The 22,117-nt window shown below is 45.5% G+C and overlaps 1 protein-coding gene across 1 annotated transcript in view; it reads left to right on the top strand.

The window, feature by feature from the left end:
• LOC124794929 (pyrimidodiazepine synthase-like) overlaps positions 1-22,117 on the top strand; it is an 84,479-nt gene that overhangs the window by 37,952 nt on the left and 24,410 nt on the right. Inside the window, exon 2 of the mRNA XM_047258642.1 lies at positions 5,374-5,705. Within this exon, the coding sequence (XP_047114598.1) occupies positions 5,374-5,705 (332 nt within the window). The remainder of the gene's footprint in view (positions 1-5,373; positions 5,706-22,117) is intronic.

Raw genomic sequence — 22,117 nt, 5'->3', positions numbered from 1 at the left:
GATTATGCTATTGGGTATGCTTGACAAGAGTGTGACAGCTTACCATTCTTGCCACATATCGTGGCGCATTTACCCTTCCTTGAACAGTCACTCTAGTTGTCATACCCAATAGGTAAAATTCCAGATATCACAGTTAAGTCGCCCAACACCATGCAGTTCTATTGTGTGTCGTATCGTGTCAGCGATTAGAGGCATGGAAACTGGATAGTTCAGCCCGGTATCTAGTAATATGTTCCCAAAGATACGTGGTGACACTCCGCTTGTAACATCTGCGCGTATTTCAGCTGTCGTCATCCGTCTATTGGGAGATTCCGTCTAAAATCCTACGCTGTTCCCGTCTGGTGGTTCAGGAAGGACCCATAACCACTGTTCTTGGTATATTTTTGCTATGAGTCCTCGTCACGACTAATACCATTGCACTACACTCGACGGTCCGTGTGATCTGTTTGTACAATGCTCTTATGTTCCTCATGCAAATAACTGGACCTATTCCAAGGTCTGAAAAATTCTAAGATTTGATGTTTTAGATTTTTGTGTATCATTTTCTTTTGTCTTTCCTTGCGGCGACAAGTTTCTAAAGTTTTGTTAGTTGTAATTTCATTGAAAATATTAAACAACTTTCGTAACTTAAATTTTTTTCAAGGTCGATGAGTAGATAAAGGCAGTCATGAAAAGGGGCAGCCACGTATCGCTCTCGTAGGGCCCGCGAAGACAAGGTTGTGCTAATTACAGCGCAAACACTACTGCTTCAGCTGACGTTCGTCCGCATCTGGAACCCATCCGGAACCCATAGAAACCCTGCTACATGGTACAGAAAGTATCCTCTGACGTGCACTGCGAATTGGTTATGGTGGCTGTGCATCTAATCTAGACAAAGATTAGCCACAGGAGAAAACGTAGCAATGCCTAGAAACTAGACGTTAAGCGAACGGCATATCTGTTGTCACATTGGTGCTAGTGCTATAGACATACAGATGTTTTTTAGCGGTGAATCAGTCTTACGTGTAAGACGACCAATTTAACGTAGATATCCCGATGTTTGATAGAGTTTTCCAGATACTGAAACGAGATTCCTGGTAACCAACAGCATGCGAAGAAATGTCTATTTTCGTAACACTTATAGTCGCGAGTCTACTACCGAAATGTTTAAGCCACTCTACCAGATCGCCTAGTGATTGGTTGAAAGGAAATCGTGACCATAAAATAGACCCGACGTTTTACAGTATCTTCTATCCCTCGGAACTGGTGCACATCTTCTGAAAATGCTATGTTCCGATCTGTAGCTGAAAAGTTCCAGCAGGTTTAGATAAAACCAATAGTCATCACGTACTCACACCACTCTTACGTAGAAATGACTTCATTCTGTACTGAAAATAAGCTCACACAACAAAGAAAATTTAATAAAATCCCATGGCCCTAGACCTAAGAGAGCGTCTGTTAGTTGTCGGTCAAGGTATTCGTGTTGTAATGGTTTCTATTTCCGTCAGTGTAAATTCTCCTGCCGGGAACACCTTCCTTGTGGCGTGCTATAGTTTCGCTCGCAGTGGTACACCAGCAGCCGTATCGACTTGACGTTTGTCCCGGGCGTGGCACTTCATTTCCGGCGTTCCGTGAAAGAGACAGATGTCTGATCTCGCGGCGGATATGCAGTGTTATTTTTAAAAATACTCTGTAGGTATCGATTGGACCAACTCTACTTCGTCCCATAGCAGAATGAAGGTATATTTAACTGTGCGTCTTAAGCGTGGACGCGTTTGGTTTCGAAAAACATAATTTCGTAAAATTTGCTGTGTGCTCTATAAAGCTAGTATTGCGTAGGTGAAGTAGTATCTTCGCAATCTTATTACCGTATGTGACTTGAATAGCAGAGACCGGCGAAAAACAATGAATCTTGCTGGAAGCGAAATATTAATAGCTATGTTTTGACATTGCCAGTTGAACATGAAGTCACAACTGCAAGAAACTTCTTTTTTTTATGAGGTTACGGGTTTCGGTCTGATTTAGATCCTCCTCAGACCTCACACCATGTTGGTGGACGTGGCGGTGAACGGAGCAGGCGCTACGACTCCACGAACACTAATTGAGCAGTTAGCGTTCGTGGAGTCGTAGTCATCTTCTACCAACATGTGAGAGCTGAAGATAATCTAAATCAGACCGAAACCGATAACCTCATAAAAAAGTTACTTGAGGTTGTGGCCGTTCATGTTCATTTTCAAGTAATGAAAGTCTCAAAGAAAAATGTTCTCGAAAATTGCCATTTGAGACCTGTGATTATACCTCAAAGTGATCGTAAGTACCAAAATGGTTTGCTTTTCTTCGCTGTCCCTCTTTGGGTGGCAGTAACGTTGGTGACCTATGTCAGCCATTTTTAATTATTTCTGGTAAGCAAAAGGTAAAAAATCAATGATCTAATTTATAAAATTAAGAATAGACTACATGAAGGCAAATTAGCTAATTGGGAATGATCTACAAACGCCATATTAATGCGTATTTTCAACGAAGTAAGGGAATTAAAGAATTACTCGGCACATCTGTGACAGAAGATACACTGTACATTAAGAACTGCTCCTGCCATCCCCCCCCCCCCCCCCATTCTATTTCCGTGATACATTAGTATTAACGTAACTGATAGTAGGTAGCCTTCAGTGTCCATCTTACACAAGTCTGCTGCTGTAGTGTCTTCAGGTAGTGAGAGATATGTAGTGACAGTAGGCGGCGGCGGCAGTATGACGCTTTATCAGCACAATATTAAAGGGACATTTAAGTGAGAAACAGCGTCTAGATCAGCACATTTATCAGTTTTAATCGAAAACTGTTCAAAATGGTTCAAATGGCTCTAAGCACTATCGGACTTTGAGGTCATCAGTCCCCTAGACTTAGAACTACTTAAACCTAACTAACCTACGGACATCATACACATCCACACCCGAGGTAGGATTCGAAACTGCGGCCGTAGCTGCCGCGAGTTTCCGGACTGAAGTGCCTAGAACCGCTGGGCCACAACGGCCGCCTTCGAAAACTATCATATTAGCAATGGCAGGCAGCAACTTCATTGAAAGAGTAGTGTTTTAACGGCGAAAGCTGTTAGATATTTCAAGGGAAATGATCAAATAGTAATAGCTGCGTGCCCGGATATAGGATTCTCTATTAACCGATACCACAGATTTGATGTACACACGAAGTGAAAAGAGTAGAATTTGTTTCGAAAAGCCTCAAATGTAACGAGAAAAGTGAAAACTACGTGTTGCAAATGCAATGGCAGCATGCTAATGAAATCGAGGCTCCTTTCTGAAATCGAGGCTCCTTTCTGAAATCGAGGCTCCTTTCTGAAATCGAGGCTCCTTTCTGAAATCGAGGCTCCTTTCTGAAATCGAGGCTCCTTTCTGAAATCAGAGGTGAGAACCCCATTGTAATAATAAGGTCGTCTTAGATAATTACCTACGAATAGTTACGAGGCACGCGCTGTTGGTCATCCGCGGTACGAATCAGTTCCGGCGATTGTATGATCCGGTTGAAGACTAAAAAAATATATTAAGTTACTCACTTTACAGGTATGTGTAATAAACACGTAATCAATGAATCTGCGCAACTGATTTAGTGAGAATAGCACCATTAGAAAAGTTAAGGAAATGAAAATAAATCTGCTGGAAAACATTGCTTTCAAATTGCAGAGTAGGCAGTGTCTCTTAAATTCAGACTGTGGAAGCTGGAACTGACCGCACTCAGTTAGATGTGCACCAATTAAGAACAGAAGTTAACTGAGCTCGGTTCAGGACGCTAAACAGCAAAGGCCCACATGTTATAAAACTTAATTGATGCGTTTCGGGCAAGTCTGTTCGTCAGAATACCAGAAACTACCTTAATACAAAGTACATTATCGCGTGGAAACTTTAACATCGGTGCTCAAAGAGGTCGTCGACATACCACTTCACCCGATAATTTCTGTGAATTTACGTTCTTCTGGGCCCACATCGTGATATGACTTGAAATGACATTGTTCCATATTTACAATGTCCGGTGCTTCAATTGAATTTCTTTATCGCAGTAAGCCTATTTCGGCTGTAATTGCCATGTTTTTTACGTTCATGTCACTTCGGTGGCTACTGTCACTTATTAAATTGCTGTCTGACTGTTTGTCAGTTTTTTAGCGATCTTGTGAGATCTTGTTGGTCCTTTCTCACATCAGTCGATGCTGTCCAACATATTTTAGTTTATACTTGTATTGCAACGTATGTCTGACAGCACATTAGACAGCATCCAGTGATGTGAAAAGGACCAACAAAGTGACACAAATTCCCTAAAATACAGTCAGTCACAGAAACCAATTTAATAAGCGAGATACTAAAAAGATAGTACCCGGTACAGTAATCCACAGTACCCACCTGTGTGACTGTGCGGCTAGTCGCGGGGGAGGTTAGAGTCCTCCCTCGGGCATGGGTGTGTGTGTGTGTTTGTCCTTAAGATAATTTAGGTTAAGTAGTGTGTAAGCTTAGGGACTGATGACCATAGCAGTTAAGTCCCATAAGATTTCACACACATTTGATTTTTTTTGAACCTGTCTGGAATGAGTCAAAAACAATTAGACCTTGATAATGGCAATTATAGCCGAAATAGCCTCATTGTAGTGGAGAAATTAAACTGAAGCAGCGGACTTTATAAATATATAATGTATAATTTTTAGTATTTATAATGTCACAACTTTTTGTGAAGTTTGTTATTGGTATTCTAACGACAGGACATGACCGAAGGGCATCAGTTTTTTAACGATTGGATCCTTGTTACTTAGAGATCTGAATCAGCGTTCAAGTAGTGGTCAGGTAATGGTATAATGGTAGCAGCCGTGCTACACGGCCTTGTCACAAGTTGAATTAGATCTGGTCAGTTGTACCTTACCAGGAGCAGGTAATACGTAATTATCTACTCTCACTAGACGTTATCCTCTGATTCATCAACCGTTATTTGTTTAGAGTGTAAATTCTTTTCATATTTGTTGGGATATTTCTTTCCGCACAGACGTGAAACCCTTACGAATTCATTTTCGTTATATAAAATTGTTATTCATGATAATGGTCCTGTAATAATAACTTGTATGTCAGAAATTATGGTGCATTAATTGTCACGTGGTATTTCCCACCAGGAGTAAAAGTATGAGCTACGGTTTTAAGGGTCGAGTAGCACAATGGCAGTTCATGGTGGAGAGTGAGAAACGGATTTACGCTATTGTTCGGGTTTTTACGAAAGTCTGTAAAAAGAAACGTGGAGCAGTTGTATCTTGAACTGTGACATGTAAAAAAGATTATTAACAGAAATGCTACTCGATGTGGTAAAAGGCTTTAGTGGTAGACCTGTATGTGACGTGAGACTCGTCGACAGGTGACGCGCAGCCGGCTCCCCCGGAAGGCGAGAAGCTGCGGCTGTACTCGATGGCGTTCTGCCCGTACTCCCACCGCGCCAGGCTGGCGCTGGCGGCCAAGGGCGTGCCCTTCGACATCGTCAACATCAACCTGCTTGACAAGCCCGACTGGCTCACCTCGGTGCAGCCGCAGGGCAAGGTGCCCGCGCTCGACGCCGGCGGCGGCCAGATCGTCATCGAATCGCTGGACATCGCCGACTTCCTGGACGGAAAGTTCCCCGAGCCACCACTCTGGCCGGCCGACGCAGACACCAAGGCGCGCCACAAGAAGCTCATCGATGACTTTGGCAAGGTGAGCTCTTCTCACTCACAGGCTGAAACATATCCTGCTGTGCAGATATTGCGCTCAAGAATTATTTTCGAAACCTTCTAACAATCTTTCTTACGGGTACGTGCACGAGCAAAAGTCTTAAAAAATTAGAAAAACTACAACACGACGCGTGTGTTTACCGTTTGACGCGGCTAACCTGGGTTGATTGTCCAAGCACGCAACAATAAATCGATGCATACTTTTTGTAACTTACAGTGGTTCGACACATCCACAATTTTAATTTCGTTTGCGAGACAGTAGATAGCTGCAGTTTTTTATTTCTTAGCAGTAGTATTACAGTGAGGATAAAAGTCACGGGATATTACCTAACATGCTGTCGGACCTCCTTTTGCCCAGCGGTGTGCAGCAGCTCGACGTGGCATGGACTCACCAAGTCGTTGGAATTCCCCTGCAGAAATATTGAGCCATGCTGGCTCTGTAGCCGTATCTAATTGCGAAAGTGTTGCCTGAGCAAAATTGTGCCCGAACAAATATCTAGATTACGTCCATAAGCGTTCGATGCGATTCATGTTGGGCGATTTGGGGGGCCAAAACATTCACTCGAATCATCCAGAATATTCTTCAAACCAATCAGACACAACTGTGGTCTGGTACATGGCATCGTTGTTTGGGAACATGAAGTCCGATTGTGGCTGCAAATGGTCTCTAACTAGCCTAAAATTACTATTTCCAGTCAATGTCGGTTCAGGTGGACCAGGGGACTCAGTCCATTCAATGTAAATAGTCCAAATCATTAATCACCACCAGCTTCAACAGTGCCTTGTTCATGGGGTTGGGAAACTTGCATGGAGTGGCATTTGCACGCGCCCTGGGGCTCTTGCAGGAATAACCGGGTTTCCCAGGCACAGGGATACTAAGAAGTCTATCAGTTCGGCACAGCTGCTCGTCAGAGATGGCTCGTGCCCATCCCACAGCTTTGAGCAAGCACGTATCGCTTCAGTGTGGCTCATTAATGCGTTTTGTGGCAAATTTATTCTCAAGACTGTTCTATTAGTGACAATTGACTATGAAATTCTATATAATGAGAACTAATTACAATGAAATGAATACCCCTAGCTGCATACAGGCGTTGATATGTCAATGGGGACAGTCGAAAATATGTGCCCCGACCGGGACTCGAACACGGAATCTCCTGCTTACATGGCAGACGCTCTATCCATCAGATCGACCGAGGACATAGAAGACATAGAGGATAGTGCGACTACAGGGACTTGTCTTTAGCACGCCTCCCGTGAGACCCACATTTCCAACTTTATTGTCCCGCACCATATCCATAGTGCCCCTGCCCATTATATAATCATTTTTGCCGATTCCCGTAAGAGTTAGGGCACTGTTTGTGCATCCGCACAGATGGTCAAATGGTCGGAGAGCCTTAACTAGAAATACAGGGTGTTTCAAAAATGACTGGTATATTTGAAACGGCAATACAAACTAAACGAGCAGCGATAGAAATACACCGTTTGTTGCAATATGCTTGGGACAACAGTACATTTTCAGGCAGACAAACTTTCGAAATTACAGTAGTTAAAATTGTCAACAACAGATGGCGCTGCGGTCTGGGAAACACTATAGTACGATATTTTCCACATATCCACCATGCGTAGCAATAATATGGCGTAGTCTCTGAATGAAATTACCCGAAACCTTTGACAACGTGTCTGGCGGAATGGCTTCACATGCAGATGAGATGTACTGCTTCAGCTGTTCAATTGTTTCTGGATTCTGGCGGTACACCTGGTCTTTCACGTGTCCCCACAGAAAGAAGTCAAAGGGGTTCATGTCTGGCGAATAGGGAGGCCAATCCACGCCGCCTCCTGTATGTTTCGGATAGCCCAAAGCAATCACACGATCATCGAAATATTCATTCAGGAAAGTAAAGACGTCGGCCGTGCGATGTGGCCGGGCACCATCTTGCATAAGCCACGAGGTGTTCGCAGTGTCGTCTAAGGCAGTTTGTACCGCCACAAATTCACGAAGAATGTCCAGATAGCGAGATGCAGTAATCGTTTCGGATCTGAAAAATGGGCCAATGATTCCTTTGGAAGAAATGGCGGCCCAGACCAGTACTTTTTGAGGATGCAGGGACGATGGGACTGCAACATGGGGCTTTTCGGTTCCCCATATGCGCCAGTTCTGTTTATTGACGAAGCCGTCCAGGTAAAAATAAGCTTCGTCAGTAAACCAAATGCTGCCCACATGCATATCGCCGTCATCAATCCTGTGCACTATATCGTTAGCGAATGTCTCTCGTGCAGCAATGGTAGCGGCGCTGAGGGGTTGCCGCGTTTGAATTTTGTGTGGATAGAGGTGTAAACTCTGGCGCATGAGATGATACGTGGACGTTGGCGTCATTTGGACCGCAGCTGCAACACAGCGAACGGAAACCCGAGGCCGCTGTTGGATCACCTGCTGCACTAGCTGCGCGTTGCCCTCTGTGGTTGCCATACACGGTCGCCCTACCTTTCCAGCACGTTCATCCGTCACGTTCCCAGTCCGTTGAAATTTTTCAAACAGATCCTTTATTGTATCGCTTTTCGGTCCTTTGGTTACATTAAACCTCCGTTGCAAACTTTGTCTTGTTGCAACAACACTGTGTTCTAGGCAGTGGAGTTCCAACACCAGAAAAATCCTCTGTTCTAAGGAATAAACCATGTTGTCCACAGCACACTTGCACGTTGTGAACAGCACACGCTTACAGCAGAAAGACGACGTACAGAATGGCGCACCCACAGACTGCGTTGTCTTCTATATCTTTATCACTTGCAGCGCCATCTGTTGAAAATTGTAACTACTGTAATTTCGAAAGTTTGTCCGCCTGAAAATGTGCTGTTGTCCCAAGCATATTGCAACAAACGGTGTATTTCTATCGCTGCTCGTTTAGTTTTTATTGCCGTTTCAAATATACCGGTCATTTTTGAAACACCCTGTATATACGAAGATACCTGTTCTTTCGGGCATGTCAGAATCGGTGGCCATGCAGCTCTTTAGAATGAAATTATAAAGAAATGAATACCTCTGTCGGGACACACATTTTCAACTGTCCCCGTTGACTTATATCAACGACTGTATGCAAGTAGGGGTATTGATTTCATTGTAATTTGTAATCTCATTCTAACGAGCTTCATGGTGGACGATGGCATCTGTTCTTTCGGACATGTCCGAAAGCACAAATACGAGAATGAAATTAATCATCTCTCTTAATATTTTGATGCTGCAAAGACCCTTTTATTGAAACATTAAACATAAAAACAAAGAATGTCAATGAACATTATTTTCTTTTTCACTAAATAATGAATGTCTGGCCCCACTTTCCAAGTATTCTAATTCCAAGACAAGCTCTAGTATTCCTCCTGAAAACAAAAATGTATTTTGATAGTGAAAATGTTGCAAAAATTATAGACATTATTCCTCTGCTCTCATATGATGAACACTTTTACATCGGCTTTACACTATTCTTCAAAATGTACATGTATACATATTCTTTTGCATGTAATCTATTGTAATGTTGGTGACTGAATCTTTTCTTTGTGGTAAAGGTTTTGAAGCACATTAATAGAACACTAAGCGTATCAAGACACCGTCGCACTGAAACGTTCATGTTCATGTGTCTGACCGCTTTGAAGTTCCTAACCCAGCCATAATGTTACTTTTCATCCCTTTAAAAACAGCTACTTTCCATTTTAAAGGGTAACTCCACCCTAAAACGTTAATTTAAAAAAATTAATGGCCATTTCACATCTTTTGAATGTTTGCGCTCAGGTCCGGAAACGATTTGGCTGTATTCGAATTAAAAATAAATCTGAGAAATGTTACAAATACGGACTGCGTAAGGGGCTGTGGCACACTGAAAGATGCCACAGATAATTTTTGATTGATACCACCATCAAATGGAACCACAAGTACTCTGAACTTGGCATAAACTCAAACTGGGAAAAACAAGTTGCAAGATTCCCAGGAAAACTGAAGCAAAACAATTGGCAGTCAGTGGTTGGAAATAAATTATTTTGCCTCTTGACTATATATAAATTTATAAAAAAATTATAAATTTCCTAACGGATACGTTCGTCGTACGTCCCACATTGATTTATGCGGTTATTTCACGCAGTTTCGCGTGTTTGTTAGTAGTGACAACTGGAAAACGCCGCTGCTCTCGGTCTTTAATTGAAAGCTTTCGACCACTGCGTTGTCCGTGGTGAGAGATAATGCTTGAAATGTAGTATTCGTAGCGTACTATTGACATTGTGAATCGTACAATATTGAATTCACTAACGATTTCCAAAGTGAAGTGTCCCATGCGTCTAGCTCCAACCACTATTCCGCGTTCAAAGTCTGCTTATTCCCGTCGTGCAGCCATAACCACGTCAGACACCTTTTCACGTGAATCACCTGAGTACAAACTGCAGCTCATACAAAGAATTGTCCTTTTACCCCTTACGTACACCATATTACCTCTATCCGTGTATGTGCATGTCGCTATGCCATGGCTTTTGTCACCTCCGCGTGTATTGTCCCGAATTGACTCTTCATGCTCCTGTAGAATACAGAGGAAGGTAATTGCGTGTGTCATTCTTCATATCCTGTCTCCTCGTGAGAAGCGAACGATCAAAATGGCAGGTTTCGCGAGAACAGCTCCTCACTCACTTGAATAAGGAAGCTCCCTAACTTCCACCGTACCAGTTTTTGAATAAACACACGTTACGTCACTAGTGGGAACTAGTGGGAACTCCTATCGTACTACTTCTCAGACTCCCAATCAGAATCCTTATGCAGTAATTGTAAATTACATTCACTACATTTTTCCAGCTTCTATATAGTTTTTTGTGCAATTGGGTGCTGTTAAATAAGAATGCTGACTGTAGCTTTAAATTTCGATATCGATATCGTTTATAAACAACTGAACCATGTCACCGTCACAGTACAGAGAAAAATTGTCCATTTAGAGAGCATACCCTATTAGGAAGCTGAAGAAAATATTGTGTGGTAAAATAAGATTTCATCTTTAACTGTGTTACTTGTGACACATATGCTCCATAAACTTCGGACCTGCTGATTTGTTCATAAAACCATTCTTTCTAAAAAAAAAAAAAAAAATTATGAGAAGTTGGACACCGTCATAGGGTATACTCTGGAATATACTATTTCACTACTGCTGCGGCTTAGCGACCTACAATGTCCAAAAAAATGTTTGCCTGTAAAGCGTTTTCGGAGACTATTGAATGCGATCAATACAGAGCTTTGACGTTACAATCACCACAGAGCACCCCCCCCCCCAGGGGGGTCCACAACTCTTTTGTGGATACGTGTGTAGCGTATTCCCCATCTTCGCCCCCCCCCCCCTCCCCTCACCTCTGGCTCTTTCCTTCCCTTTCTCCCCCTCTGGGAGTATAGTTTGTGCCTACGTCCAGAGATGGACGTTCGTAAATGTAACGCATTCTTCGCCTTCTCTGCTTGCATGTCTTCATCCTTCCTTTGTCCTTCTCTTTTCCTTACCTCTTCTCTTTACCCTTTTCTCCGCTGCAGCGTTTGAGACCTCTTCTTTCCTTTTACTTTCTTTGTTTTACCCGTTCTCTTTCTTGCTCCCTGTTCGTGTCTGAAGGCCGACCCACGCATTTTCGTGCGTAGCCGGTGACGGGGTAACGCGTAATTCCCCACCCCGGGTAGACAGGTAGGACACGTACATATCCCCTGGTAACGGCCAGGCCCAGGGAGGGGTGATTACCTGAGCTGATACCTTCCGAAAGTGCCGATTGGTCCCTCCGTCCGTTTCTCGGGAGGTGTGACCTGAGGTGTGAACAATCACCTAAGGCGGGAGTGCCCTCAGAGAGGGCCCCCACAAGGGAGGAGTGCGCCATCGGAGACGCCGATATCATGGGGGATTCTTCCGCAATAGTTTCCTCATCTTCCACTATGTCTGCTCACAAACGTAAGTTCACTGAGTCTCAGCCACAGACAGTTCTTCCATCGTTGCCACAGTTCCTCGTTTCTCGGTCTGACGAAGGTCACGAGTTCTCCACGGTCAACGCTTTCATTATTCAGAAAGGTGTCGACGCAATTGCAGGTCCTGTAAAGTCTTGTTCCAGATTACGGAATGGCACCTTGTTGTTAGAAACAGTCAGTGCCCTCCAGGCACAAAAATTGCTGCGTACTTCACTGCTCCACACCTTCCCTGTCCGGGTTGAAGCACACCGCACTTTAAATTCCTCATGTGGAGTCGTTTATACACACTCCCTCGACGTATTGTCTGACGAGGAAATTCAGCACTACCTGTCTGACCAGGGCGTAACGGCTGTTCGCAAAGTTATGAAAAGGGTTGACACGAACATCATTCCAACCCATACTGTCTTCTTGACATTTGGCAGAGTTGAACTCCCATCGAAACTAAAAGCGGGCTATGAGATAATTTCCGTTTGCTCCTACGTCCCAAACCCTACGCGTTGCTATCGGTGCCAGCGGTTCAATCATACCAGCCAGTCCTGTTCCAACCCGGCCAAATGTGTTACATGTGGCAAGGATGCCCATGAGGGTGCTTGTCCACCTCCATCCCCCCGTTGCATAAACTGTATGGGTGACCACGCTGCTTCCTCTCGAGTTTGCCCTATTTTTAAAGACAAAAAGCTCATTCAGGAAATCAGAGTGAAGGTGTCGACCTTTGCTGCTCGAAAATTATTCGCAAGTCGAAAGCCCACTGTGCCTCAGACAGGAAAATACAGCACTGTCCTTGCCTCTCCTCGGCCAACAAAGGAGGTGGCCATGCAGACTTGCGAAAAATGGCTCTGAGCACTATGGGACTTAACATCTGTGGTCATCAGTCCCCTAGAACTTAGAACTACTTAAACCTAACTAACCTAAGGACATCACTCACATCCATGCCTGAGGCAGGATTCGAACCTGCGGACGTGGCGGTCACGCAGTTCCAGACTGAAGCGCCTTTAACCGCACGGCCACAGCGGCCGGCTGCAGACTTGTGATCTCAACTTTAGTGACACGGTCGTCAGATCGGCCAGCGCAAAGGTCGCCCGTTCAACCTCACCACTTTCGCCTGCTCAATCTATGGCTCACCCTTCACCAGGTTCTGCTAAATCTCGATCCCAACAGTCAGACACCCGGACTTCCAAAAAAGAGCATACTCGTTAAGATTTTTTACGTACCCCAACTTCACAACCATCAGTTCCTCCTTCATCTAAACATCATGTTTCCAAGAAGGCTAATAAGAAACCCAGTTCCTCTCCTTCTCCGCCACGGCGTGTCTCATCTACAGCGTCACCTGGCGGTAACCGCCCTCGGCCGTCTTCTGTGCCGCCGAGGCGCACTGCTGGCGGCCGATCAACCAGCCGATCGCTGGTGGCAGGAGCTGCTCCTGAACAACCTATGGATCAGGATCTTTTGCCTTCGGCTGAGTGCCGTTCCATTCTGTCTGTCGCAAGCTCTGAGCAGTCGTTGAGTTGACAGCAACCTTGGTCACATTCTTCCATTTTCTGTCCACCCTATGTCCATTATCCATAGGAATATCCGCTGCATTCGAGCCAATCGGGATGAATTGACGATCCTCCTACGATCCTACTCGCCGGTCATCTTTTGTCTTCAGGAAACAAAGCTGCGTCCCCACGACGGCTTTGTCAGTCCGATTTGATCTCCCCCCTGTTGAAGGCACTCCAGCACATGGAGGACTCACTCTTCTCCATAATACTCTCCATTATCACCCAATCTCCGTAAACACTTCCTTCCAAGCAGTCGCTGTCCGTCTTTCCCTTTCTGGATACACCTTCTCTCTTTGTACTGTATACATTCCATCGTCCACATCAATGGCACGAGCTGATCTCCTTCATCTTCTTGGTCAGCTCCCCCCCCCCCCCCCTATTTGCTGGTTGGAGACTTCAATGCCCACCACCCACTTTGGGGATCTCCACATCCATGTCCGCGTGGCTCAGTATTGCTAGACGTCTTCCACCAAGCGGATCTTGTTTGCCTCAACACTGGGGACCCTAAATTTTTGTCTGCCTCCACGACAAATTTTTCTCATTTGGACCTTTCGGTCGGTACTGTTCCGCTAGCTCGGCGCTTCGAATGGTTCGCCCTTTCTGATACACACTCGAGTGACCATTTTCCATGTGTCCTTCGATTGCAGCCACACCTGCCATATATGCGCCCAAGACGCTGGAAGTTTGCCCAAGCCGATTGGCCACTTTTTTCGTCTCTAGCGACATTCGATGACCGTCACTTTCCTAACGTCGACGATGAGGTCACTCATATTACAGACGCTATTCTTACAGCTGCGGAACGTTCAATACCTCGCACCTCCGAATTGCCCTGGCGCCCCCCAGTTCCTTGGTGGAACGAGGCATGCCGTGACGCAATACGTGAGTGGCGACGTGCTCTTCGCGTTTTCAGACACCATCCTACATTGGCCAACTGTATCCGCTATAAGCAGTTCCGCGCGTGGTGTCGTCGCGTCATCCGCGAAAGCAAGAAGGCAAGCTGGGACTTTTTTACTAGCTCATTTAACACCTTCACTCTCTCCTCGGAAGTTTGGAGTCGGATTCGACGGTTATCAGGCGAGCCTAGTTTCTCCCCGGTCTCTGGGCTCACTGTCGCGCATGATACAGTAGTGGACCCCGTCGCAATTTATAACTCATTGGGTCAACACTTTGCTGAGATTTCGAGCTCTTCAAATTACCCGCCAGCGTTTATCCCGAAGAAACGTGCAGCGGAAGTGCCACCTCTTGCTTTCTCCTCTCAAAATCACGAAAGCTACAATACTGTTTTCTCCATGCGGGAACTCCAACATGCACTCTCTTCTTCTCGCTCCTCCGCCCCAGGACCGGATGGTACCAACATCCAAATGTTGCTGCATTTATCATACCATAGTCTGCGTTACCTCCTTCGCCTTTATAATCAAATTTGGACCGACAGTACTTTTCCCAGACGATGGCGGGAAGCTATCGTCGTTCCTGTTCCGAAACCTGGAAAGGACAAACATCTCCCCTCTAGCTATCGCCCCATTTCTCTCGCGAGCAGTGTATGTAAGGTTTTGGAACGTATGGTGAATTGCTGTTTAGCTTGGTGGCTGGAGTCCCGCAGTCTTTTCACACCTGCCCAATGCGGTTTCCGAAAGCATCGTTCTGCAGTTGACCATCTTGTCGCTTTCTCCACTTATATCATGAACAATTATCTCCGGAAACGCCAAACAGTAGCAATATTTTTGATCTGGAGAGAACATACGATACCTGTTGGAGGACAGGCATCCTCCGCACACTGTTCTCTTGTGGCTTTCGCGGTCGGTTGCCCCTTTTTCTTCGCGAATTTATGGCAGAACGCACATTTAAAGTGCGGGTGAACACGACTCTGTCCCGTACTTTCTCCCAAGAAAACGGGGTACCCCTGGGCTCCGTGCTAAGTGTTGTACTGTTTGCCATTGCCATAAATCCAATTATGGATTGTCTCCTTCCTGATGTCTCGGGCTCCCTCTTTGTGGACGATTTTGCAATCTTCTACAGCTCTCAACGGACCAGCCTTCTTGAACGACGTCTTCAAGGCTGTCTCGATCGCCTCCACTCTTGGAGCATCGAAACAGGCTTCCGCTTTTCTCCCAGTAAGACCGTTTGTGTTAATTTTTGGCGTCGTACGGAGTTTATCTCACCTTCCTTACATCTAGGACCCGTTAACCTTCCGTTTTTGGACGTCGCTAAATTCTTGGGTCTATCTTTCGGCTCGCTGCCTGCGATCCCTAAACACCCTCCGTGTCCTGAATGGTACCTCCTGGGGAGCGGACCGAGTGGTCCTTCTCCGACTCTATCGCGCCTTAGTGCGCTCGAAATTCGACTATGGCAGCATAGTTTACTCCTCTGTTCGGCCGTCTATTCTTCGGCGTCTCGACTCTATCCACCACCGTGGATTACGTTTAGTGTCTGGAGCTTTTTACACCAGCCCTGTGGAAAGCCTTTATGCTGAGACTGCTGAACCTCGGCTGTCCAATCGGCGAGCTGTCCTAAGTCGTTATGCTAGCTATCTGTCTTCCATGCCTTTTAATCCGGCCCATGACATTTTTTTCGACGGCTCCTTGAATTTAGGGTATGCAGGCCACCCTTCCTTCCCTACTACCACCGGGAGTCCGCTTCCGTCAACTGCTCCATTCTCTTTCCTTCCGCCTTCCTAAAACTTTCTTGACAACTTGGGGTACAGCACCACCTTGGCTCCGTCCCCGGACCTGCCTGCTCCGTGACCTTTGTCAGTTTCCCAATGATGGTACCCCTTCACTTGTTTATCGTCAGGCATTTTCTGCTCTGTGCACAAATGAAGGAAGCCACATTTATTTACACTGACGGCTCAAAAACATCGTTTGGTGTAGGGTGTGCCTATATTGTTGGCGACACCCCAAATCGATTTCGGCTTCCCGACCAGTGTTCGGTTTATACTGCGGAGCTTTACGCTGGTCTCCAGGCTGTCCAATACATCCGTCGCCATCAGCGGATACAGTATGTTATCTGTTCAGATTCTCTCAGCTCTCTCCTCAGTCTCCAAGCTCTGTACCCTGTCCACCCTCTGGTCCACCGGATTCAGGACTGCCTCCACTTGCTCCACTTGGGGGGCGTCTCGGTGACGTTCCTCTGGATCCCAGGACACGTTGGTATCTGTGGAAATGAGGCGGCCGATATAGCGGCCAAGGTTGCAGTCTCTCTTCTTCGGCCTGCTATTCGCACGATTCCTTTCGCCGATCTACGGAGTATTTTATGTCGTCGTGTTGTTCTTTTATGGCATGCACATTGGTCGACACTTCCCAATAATAAATTGCGGGACGTGAAAGCTCTTCTGTGCTTGGACCTCTTCCTCCCCAATGCGTCGTCGGGAGGAGGTAATTTTAACTAGACTCCGGATAGGGCACTGTCTTTTTAGCCATCGACAACTTTTAAGCGGCGATCCTCCCCCACTTTGTCCCCACTGCTCTCAGCTGTGGACGGTAAGACACCTTTTACTTGAGTGTCCCTATATTACCCCGTTACGCGCCCGTATACAGCTGTCGCCTGAAATATCGTCCATTTTAGCAGATGACACGCGCTCAGCCGATCGCGTTCTCGAGTTTATTAGTGCCAGTGAGATGTGTCAGTCATTTGAAGCTCTTTTTGGCGACAACCAACCCCTTTCTGTAGTGGTTTTTTAAGCTTTCCCTCTGCTTTTAGTTTCTCCAATTTTTTGAGTTTCGTTCCCATTTCTGCTGGTTTCCATTTTCGTTTTTTACCTTTTCATAAGTCGCAGAATGGGAGCTAATGACCAAAAACAAAACAAACAAGCAAAAAAACCAGAACAACATCTCGCAGTAGAGAAAGTAGCCAATGCAACGCATCTCATCCTCTTCCAGTCATTGCTGATCTATGTTCACCATGCCAACATTTGTGATGCATAGTCGTTTGATGGCTACTGAGCAGAGGTGTTTTTCTTTATTTTGCAACTCACCACCGAAATTTCAGTTCTAGTATCCAGTGTCAAACTGTGGTATGCTATTTCTGAATTGCCATGCGTTAGTTCTGACTTTGTTACGCACAAATCTCCCCCATAATTCTGAACTGGCATTTCTAAGAACGTAATTAACGTTCCGGACAATGGATGTATCGAACATAGTAAACGTCTTGAATGGCCTTACTCTAATTAACCGCACTGCATCGATCTGGCGCTATTGAAAGCAAGTGTTCCCCCATTCCCCCCTCACCTGCGTGTATTCGGTCGCGCGGACGAATACGCAGTACGCTGTTGTATCCTGCCAGCTAAACTCCCTTGAAAGAATGCAGAAGTAAGACAGTCAACGCACTCTTGCTCATGTTTTACCACTTCTCGTTACAGTCCCTCCAAGACGGCCTCAGGTCCACTCGACCTACTATTAAATTGTATAACTGGGATGTTTCCCAGGCTAAATCATGGTTAGGGCAATGGGCTCGCTAATTTCCCCCTACCAGTGTCAACGCGAATGAAAGATTCTACTGAAGCCTGCAGTCAGGCCAAGAACCCGTTCATGGGTTGAGCGCCAGACTTTAGCTTTCTCAATAGTATTAAGACACAAGTGAAGATAAAGTACTTTTAATGTTAAGAGTAATAGCAATGAGTTTTCGTCATATGCCGCAGTTATTGCGATCATTGTGTTTTATGAACTCAGGAAAGTCGCGTCGGGCAGATTTAAATTGGGAGACCAGGGTGCTCCGGGGAAAGAAAATGGTTTAGTCTTCTCACTTTTCTCTTATGGGCTTCTGTACCGCTACTAGCCGTCACCAGTAGAATGCAGTAACCATAACGATATGTGTGGGAAAAGTATTTCACTATGTAGCTACCAAATCTTTCTCTCTGACAGTTGAAACGGCACCTGTTACCCCGAGCGCATTGCGCAATGCGAAAAAGCTTGGAGAAGCCTATTGTTACCGTCGGCCATTAAAATTGCTTCACCAAGGAGAAATGCAGATGATAAACGGGTATTCATTGGACTAATATATTATACTATACCTGACATGATTACATTTTCACGTAGTTTGGGTGCATAGATCCTGATAAATCAGTGCCCAGAACAACCACCTCTGGCCGTAATAACGGTCTTAATACGCCTGCACGAGTCAAACAGAGCTTGGATGGTGTGAACGGGTACAGCTGCCCATGCAGCTTCAACACGATACCACAGTTCATCAAAAGTAGTGACTGGCGTATTGTGACGAGCCAGTTGCTCAGCCACCATTGACCAGACTTTTCAATTGGTGAGAGATATGGAGAATGTGCTGGCCAGGTCAAAAGTCGAACATTTTCTGTATCCAGAACCTGCAACATGCTGTCGTGCATTATTCTGCTGAAATGTAGGGTTTCGCAGGGATCGAATGAAGGGTAGAGCCACGGGTCGTAACACATTGAAATGTAACGTCCACTGTTCAAAGTGCCGTCAATGCGAACAACCCCACACCATCACGCCGGGTGATACGCCAGTATGGCGATGACGAATACACGCTTCCAATGTGCGTTCACCGAACACGGATGCGACCATCATGATTCTGTAAAGAGAACCTGGATTCATCCGAAAAAATGACGTTTTGCCATTCGTGCACCCAGGTTCGTCGTTGAGTACACCATCGCAGGCGCTCCTGTCTATGATGCAGCGTCAAGGGTAACCGCAGCCATGGTCTCCTAGCTGATAGTCCATACTGCTGCAAACGTCGTCGAACTGTTCGTGCAGATGGTTATTGTCTTGCAAACGCCCCCATCTGTTGACTCAGGGATCGAGACGTGGCTGCACGATCCGCTACAGCCATGCGGATAAGGTGCCTGTCATCTCGACTGCTAGTGATACGAGGCCGTTGGGATCCAGCACGGCATTCCGTATTACCCTCCTGAACTCATCGATTCCATATTCTGCTAACAATCATTGGATCTCGACCAACGCGACCAGCAATGTCGCGGATACGATAAAACGCATTCGTGATAGGCTACAATTCGACCTTTATCAAAGTCGTAAACGTGATGGTACGCATTTCTCTTCCTTATACGAGGCATCACAACTACGTTTCACCAGGCAACGTCGGTCAACTGCTGTTTGTGTATGAGAAATCAGTTGAAACTTTCCTCATGTGAGCACGTTGTAGGTGTCGCCACCGGCGCCAGCCTTGTGTGAATAGCTTTTCAGAGCAATCATTTGCACGTCACAGCAACTTCTTCCTGTCGGTTAAATTTCGCGCCTGTAGCACGTTATCTTCGTGGTGTAGCAATTTTAATGGGCAGTAGTTTATATAATCCAGAAAGCATCCTTAAGGCAGAGTAAATGCTTTTGAGGCTTCTGCGGTAATACAAATACACATTCGTACTTTTAAATGTCGGAAAACCCACGTGTTAATGAAATGCTTTTTATGATCTCAAGTTTAGGCGTCGTAGAATGCGTTAAGGATGCAGCACGTGTCTAAAGTGTGCAGCACGTATATATTTTTCTTTACTCCCGGTGCTTGGCACCAATGCGTGACGATGTAAGTATTGCTTAACGGTAATACTTCGCTGGAGAAGTTTTCACGAGATAGCATAGCTTTTCCATAAGAAGCTAAAAACTTCGAAGCTATTTAACGAGCCTGTTTCAGTTAAGAACTGCGCGCATGAGAAGCAAAGTTTACTCATTTGAAGTTTTCGCTTGGTGGTGGAACTTCATATCACGCGATACTGCGGGAGAAATTAGTTTGCATTCACCATAACCAGTCGCTGGCGGCGAAATACCCACTATAAACAGTAAATGTAGCAATATTTCACTCAACTCAGAATGCTGTCGCTGCTGAGTCTTCGTAGAGCTAGCCATATTTTGAGCCGTCAGGATCGTAAATAATCACAAACATGTTCATATTCCCAGCTTCGGGTAGCTATTACCATCGAAAACTGTTTTAGGGCTGTTGCAAAATATATTCCTCTACGTTGGAGACGAAATAGCATGGGTATCCTTTGACACGACCGGCCGCGTTGGTGAAATGGCTCAAATACTTGACTAGCGTACATGAGGAGGAGGAGGAGGAGGAGGAGGAGGAGAAGAGCGAGGGGCGGTTCTATACATTCAGATTCTGGATTTTCGACGGGTTCCCTCAATAGCTGAAGACAAAATCGTGGGTGAGTCCTGTGAGAGAGACACGGTGGCTATCCTTTTCTAAGCTTGCCTGATGAGTTTGTGCTGCCTCCATTTACTTAGTTCCCAACAGGACGCTAAACTCTAAATTCTCCTTTTCATCCTAAATTATCAAAAAGTCTGTCATGTTGGCGTACTGTTTATAAGTGTGTCTAATAAGTGTGCCCGTGTCAACCACAGTGCAGTGTCGTTCTACTAACTGCCATGACATAAATTGTATTGTATAGGAAGCAGTTAAATGAAAACGACACACATGAAAAAAAGTAAACTGTTTATTTCAGAAGTAATCGCAACTGTTAACACACGATGCCACTGTGATGCAAGATCTGCTCATGCACTTGCTTACGTATCCATAATCATACCCAGGCCTGAGCCTTTTCGTTGGAAGCAAATCGATGGCTGCGAATGTCTTTCTCCAGAGTTCCAAAACTACGGAAATAGCATGGAGATCGGAAGTATACGGAGAATGCGTACAGTCTTCCCAGCGAAACTTCTGCTGCATTCCCGAAAAAATCAGCGATATGATCCTCATTGTTTGACCTAATTTCAAAGTTTTACAGAAGTACAGATCGTGTATGGAAGATCGCCCAACACTGTGTTCGTTCTACCCGTAGTGTCTTTCTATCTTTGCACCCTCGCTTTCAGTGTGCGTGTGCGGGCGTGTCCTTAAGTACCTGCAGGGTTGTAACCCCCTGACAACGCAGGGATCGCATTATTGGTTCCTGAGCTGGAAACTCTTCACGTATGCCAAGGAGCATATGCCCATCGTGGCTTGGGCATGTGGACACAGGCAACATTTGACCAGCCAGATTGTTTTTTTTTGCTTTGACTGGGTGGCACCTGTGGGGAGAACAGTTATTTGGAGTAGGTGGCAGCAAGGTGGATGAAAGGCAAATGAAGCTGGGCAGTTTCTTCTGAAGCAAAGGAAAACTGTAATATGGGAGGATATGACCCCATAACATTTCCTTCCCCGACAATGCCGTGGAAGGAACGTTAAGCTAGGAGGCAAGGGGAGAAATACTCCCCACAATACTTAGTTTGCTCTAGGACTGACGGATGTTCCTCTTTCACCAAAGAGTCATTATTCTTTGTTGAGCACCTTGAGGCATTTCTGATTGTTGCCAGCATCATAATTAAAGCACCAGGGAAGCAGGTTGCTAGCCTTACTCGCCCCGAGTCCCATTAGGTTTTACCCCTAACGGTTGAGGGACTAACCGGTGGATTTGGTAGTCTTTGCCGTATGAGCACAAAGGTGACCACGACTCAGAATATGTCCCAGATGCCCAGCCTTATTCCAAAGTAACTGGTATCCCGTCTGTCGGGACCACTTACTTGGCCACTCATACGTTGCCCGTGGTTCATGAACTAAGTCATGACTAGAGGAACCCACACCATGAACCGTCTTGCACATGCGGATGACTTAGTTGTGATGGCAGATTCGATTGAAAGTTTGCAAAGTAATATTTCAGAGCTAGATCAGAAATGTAAGGACTATGGTATGAAGATTAGCATCTCCAAAACGAAAGTAATGTCAGTGGGAAAGAAATATAAACGGATTGAGTGCCAAATAGGAGGAACAGTTAAAACAGGTGGACGGTTTCAAGTACTTAGGATGCATATTCTCACAGGATGGCAACATAGTGAAAGAACTGGAAGCGAGGTGTAGCAAAGCTAATGCAATGAGCGGTCAGCTACAATCTACTCTCTTCTGCAAGAAGGAAGTCAGTACCAAGACTGAGTTATCTGTGCACCGTTC

Source organism: Schistocerca piceifrons, chromosome 1, assembly GCF_021461385.2.
Source record: "Schistocerca piceifrons isolate TAMUIC-IGC-003096 chromosome 1, iqSchPice1.1, whole genome shotgun sequence".
In the NCBI taxonomy this organism is placed as follows: domain Eukaryota; kingdom Metazoa; phylum Arthropoda; class Insecta; order Orthoptera; family Acrididae; genus Schistocerca; species Schistocerca piceifrons.
The sequence above is the reverse complement of the archived record's forward strand: the minus strand, read 5'-3'. Positions and strand labels throughout refer to the sequence as shown.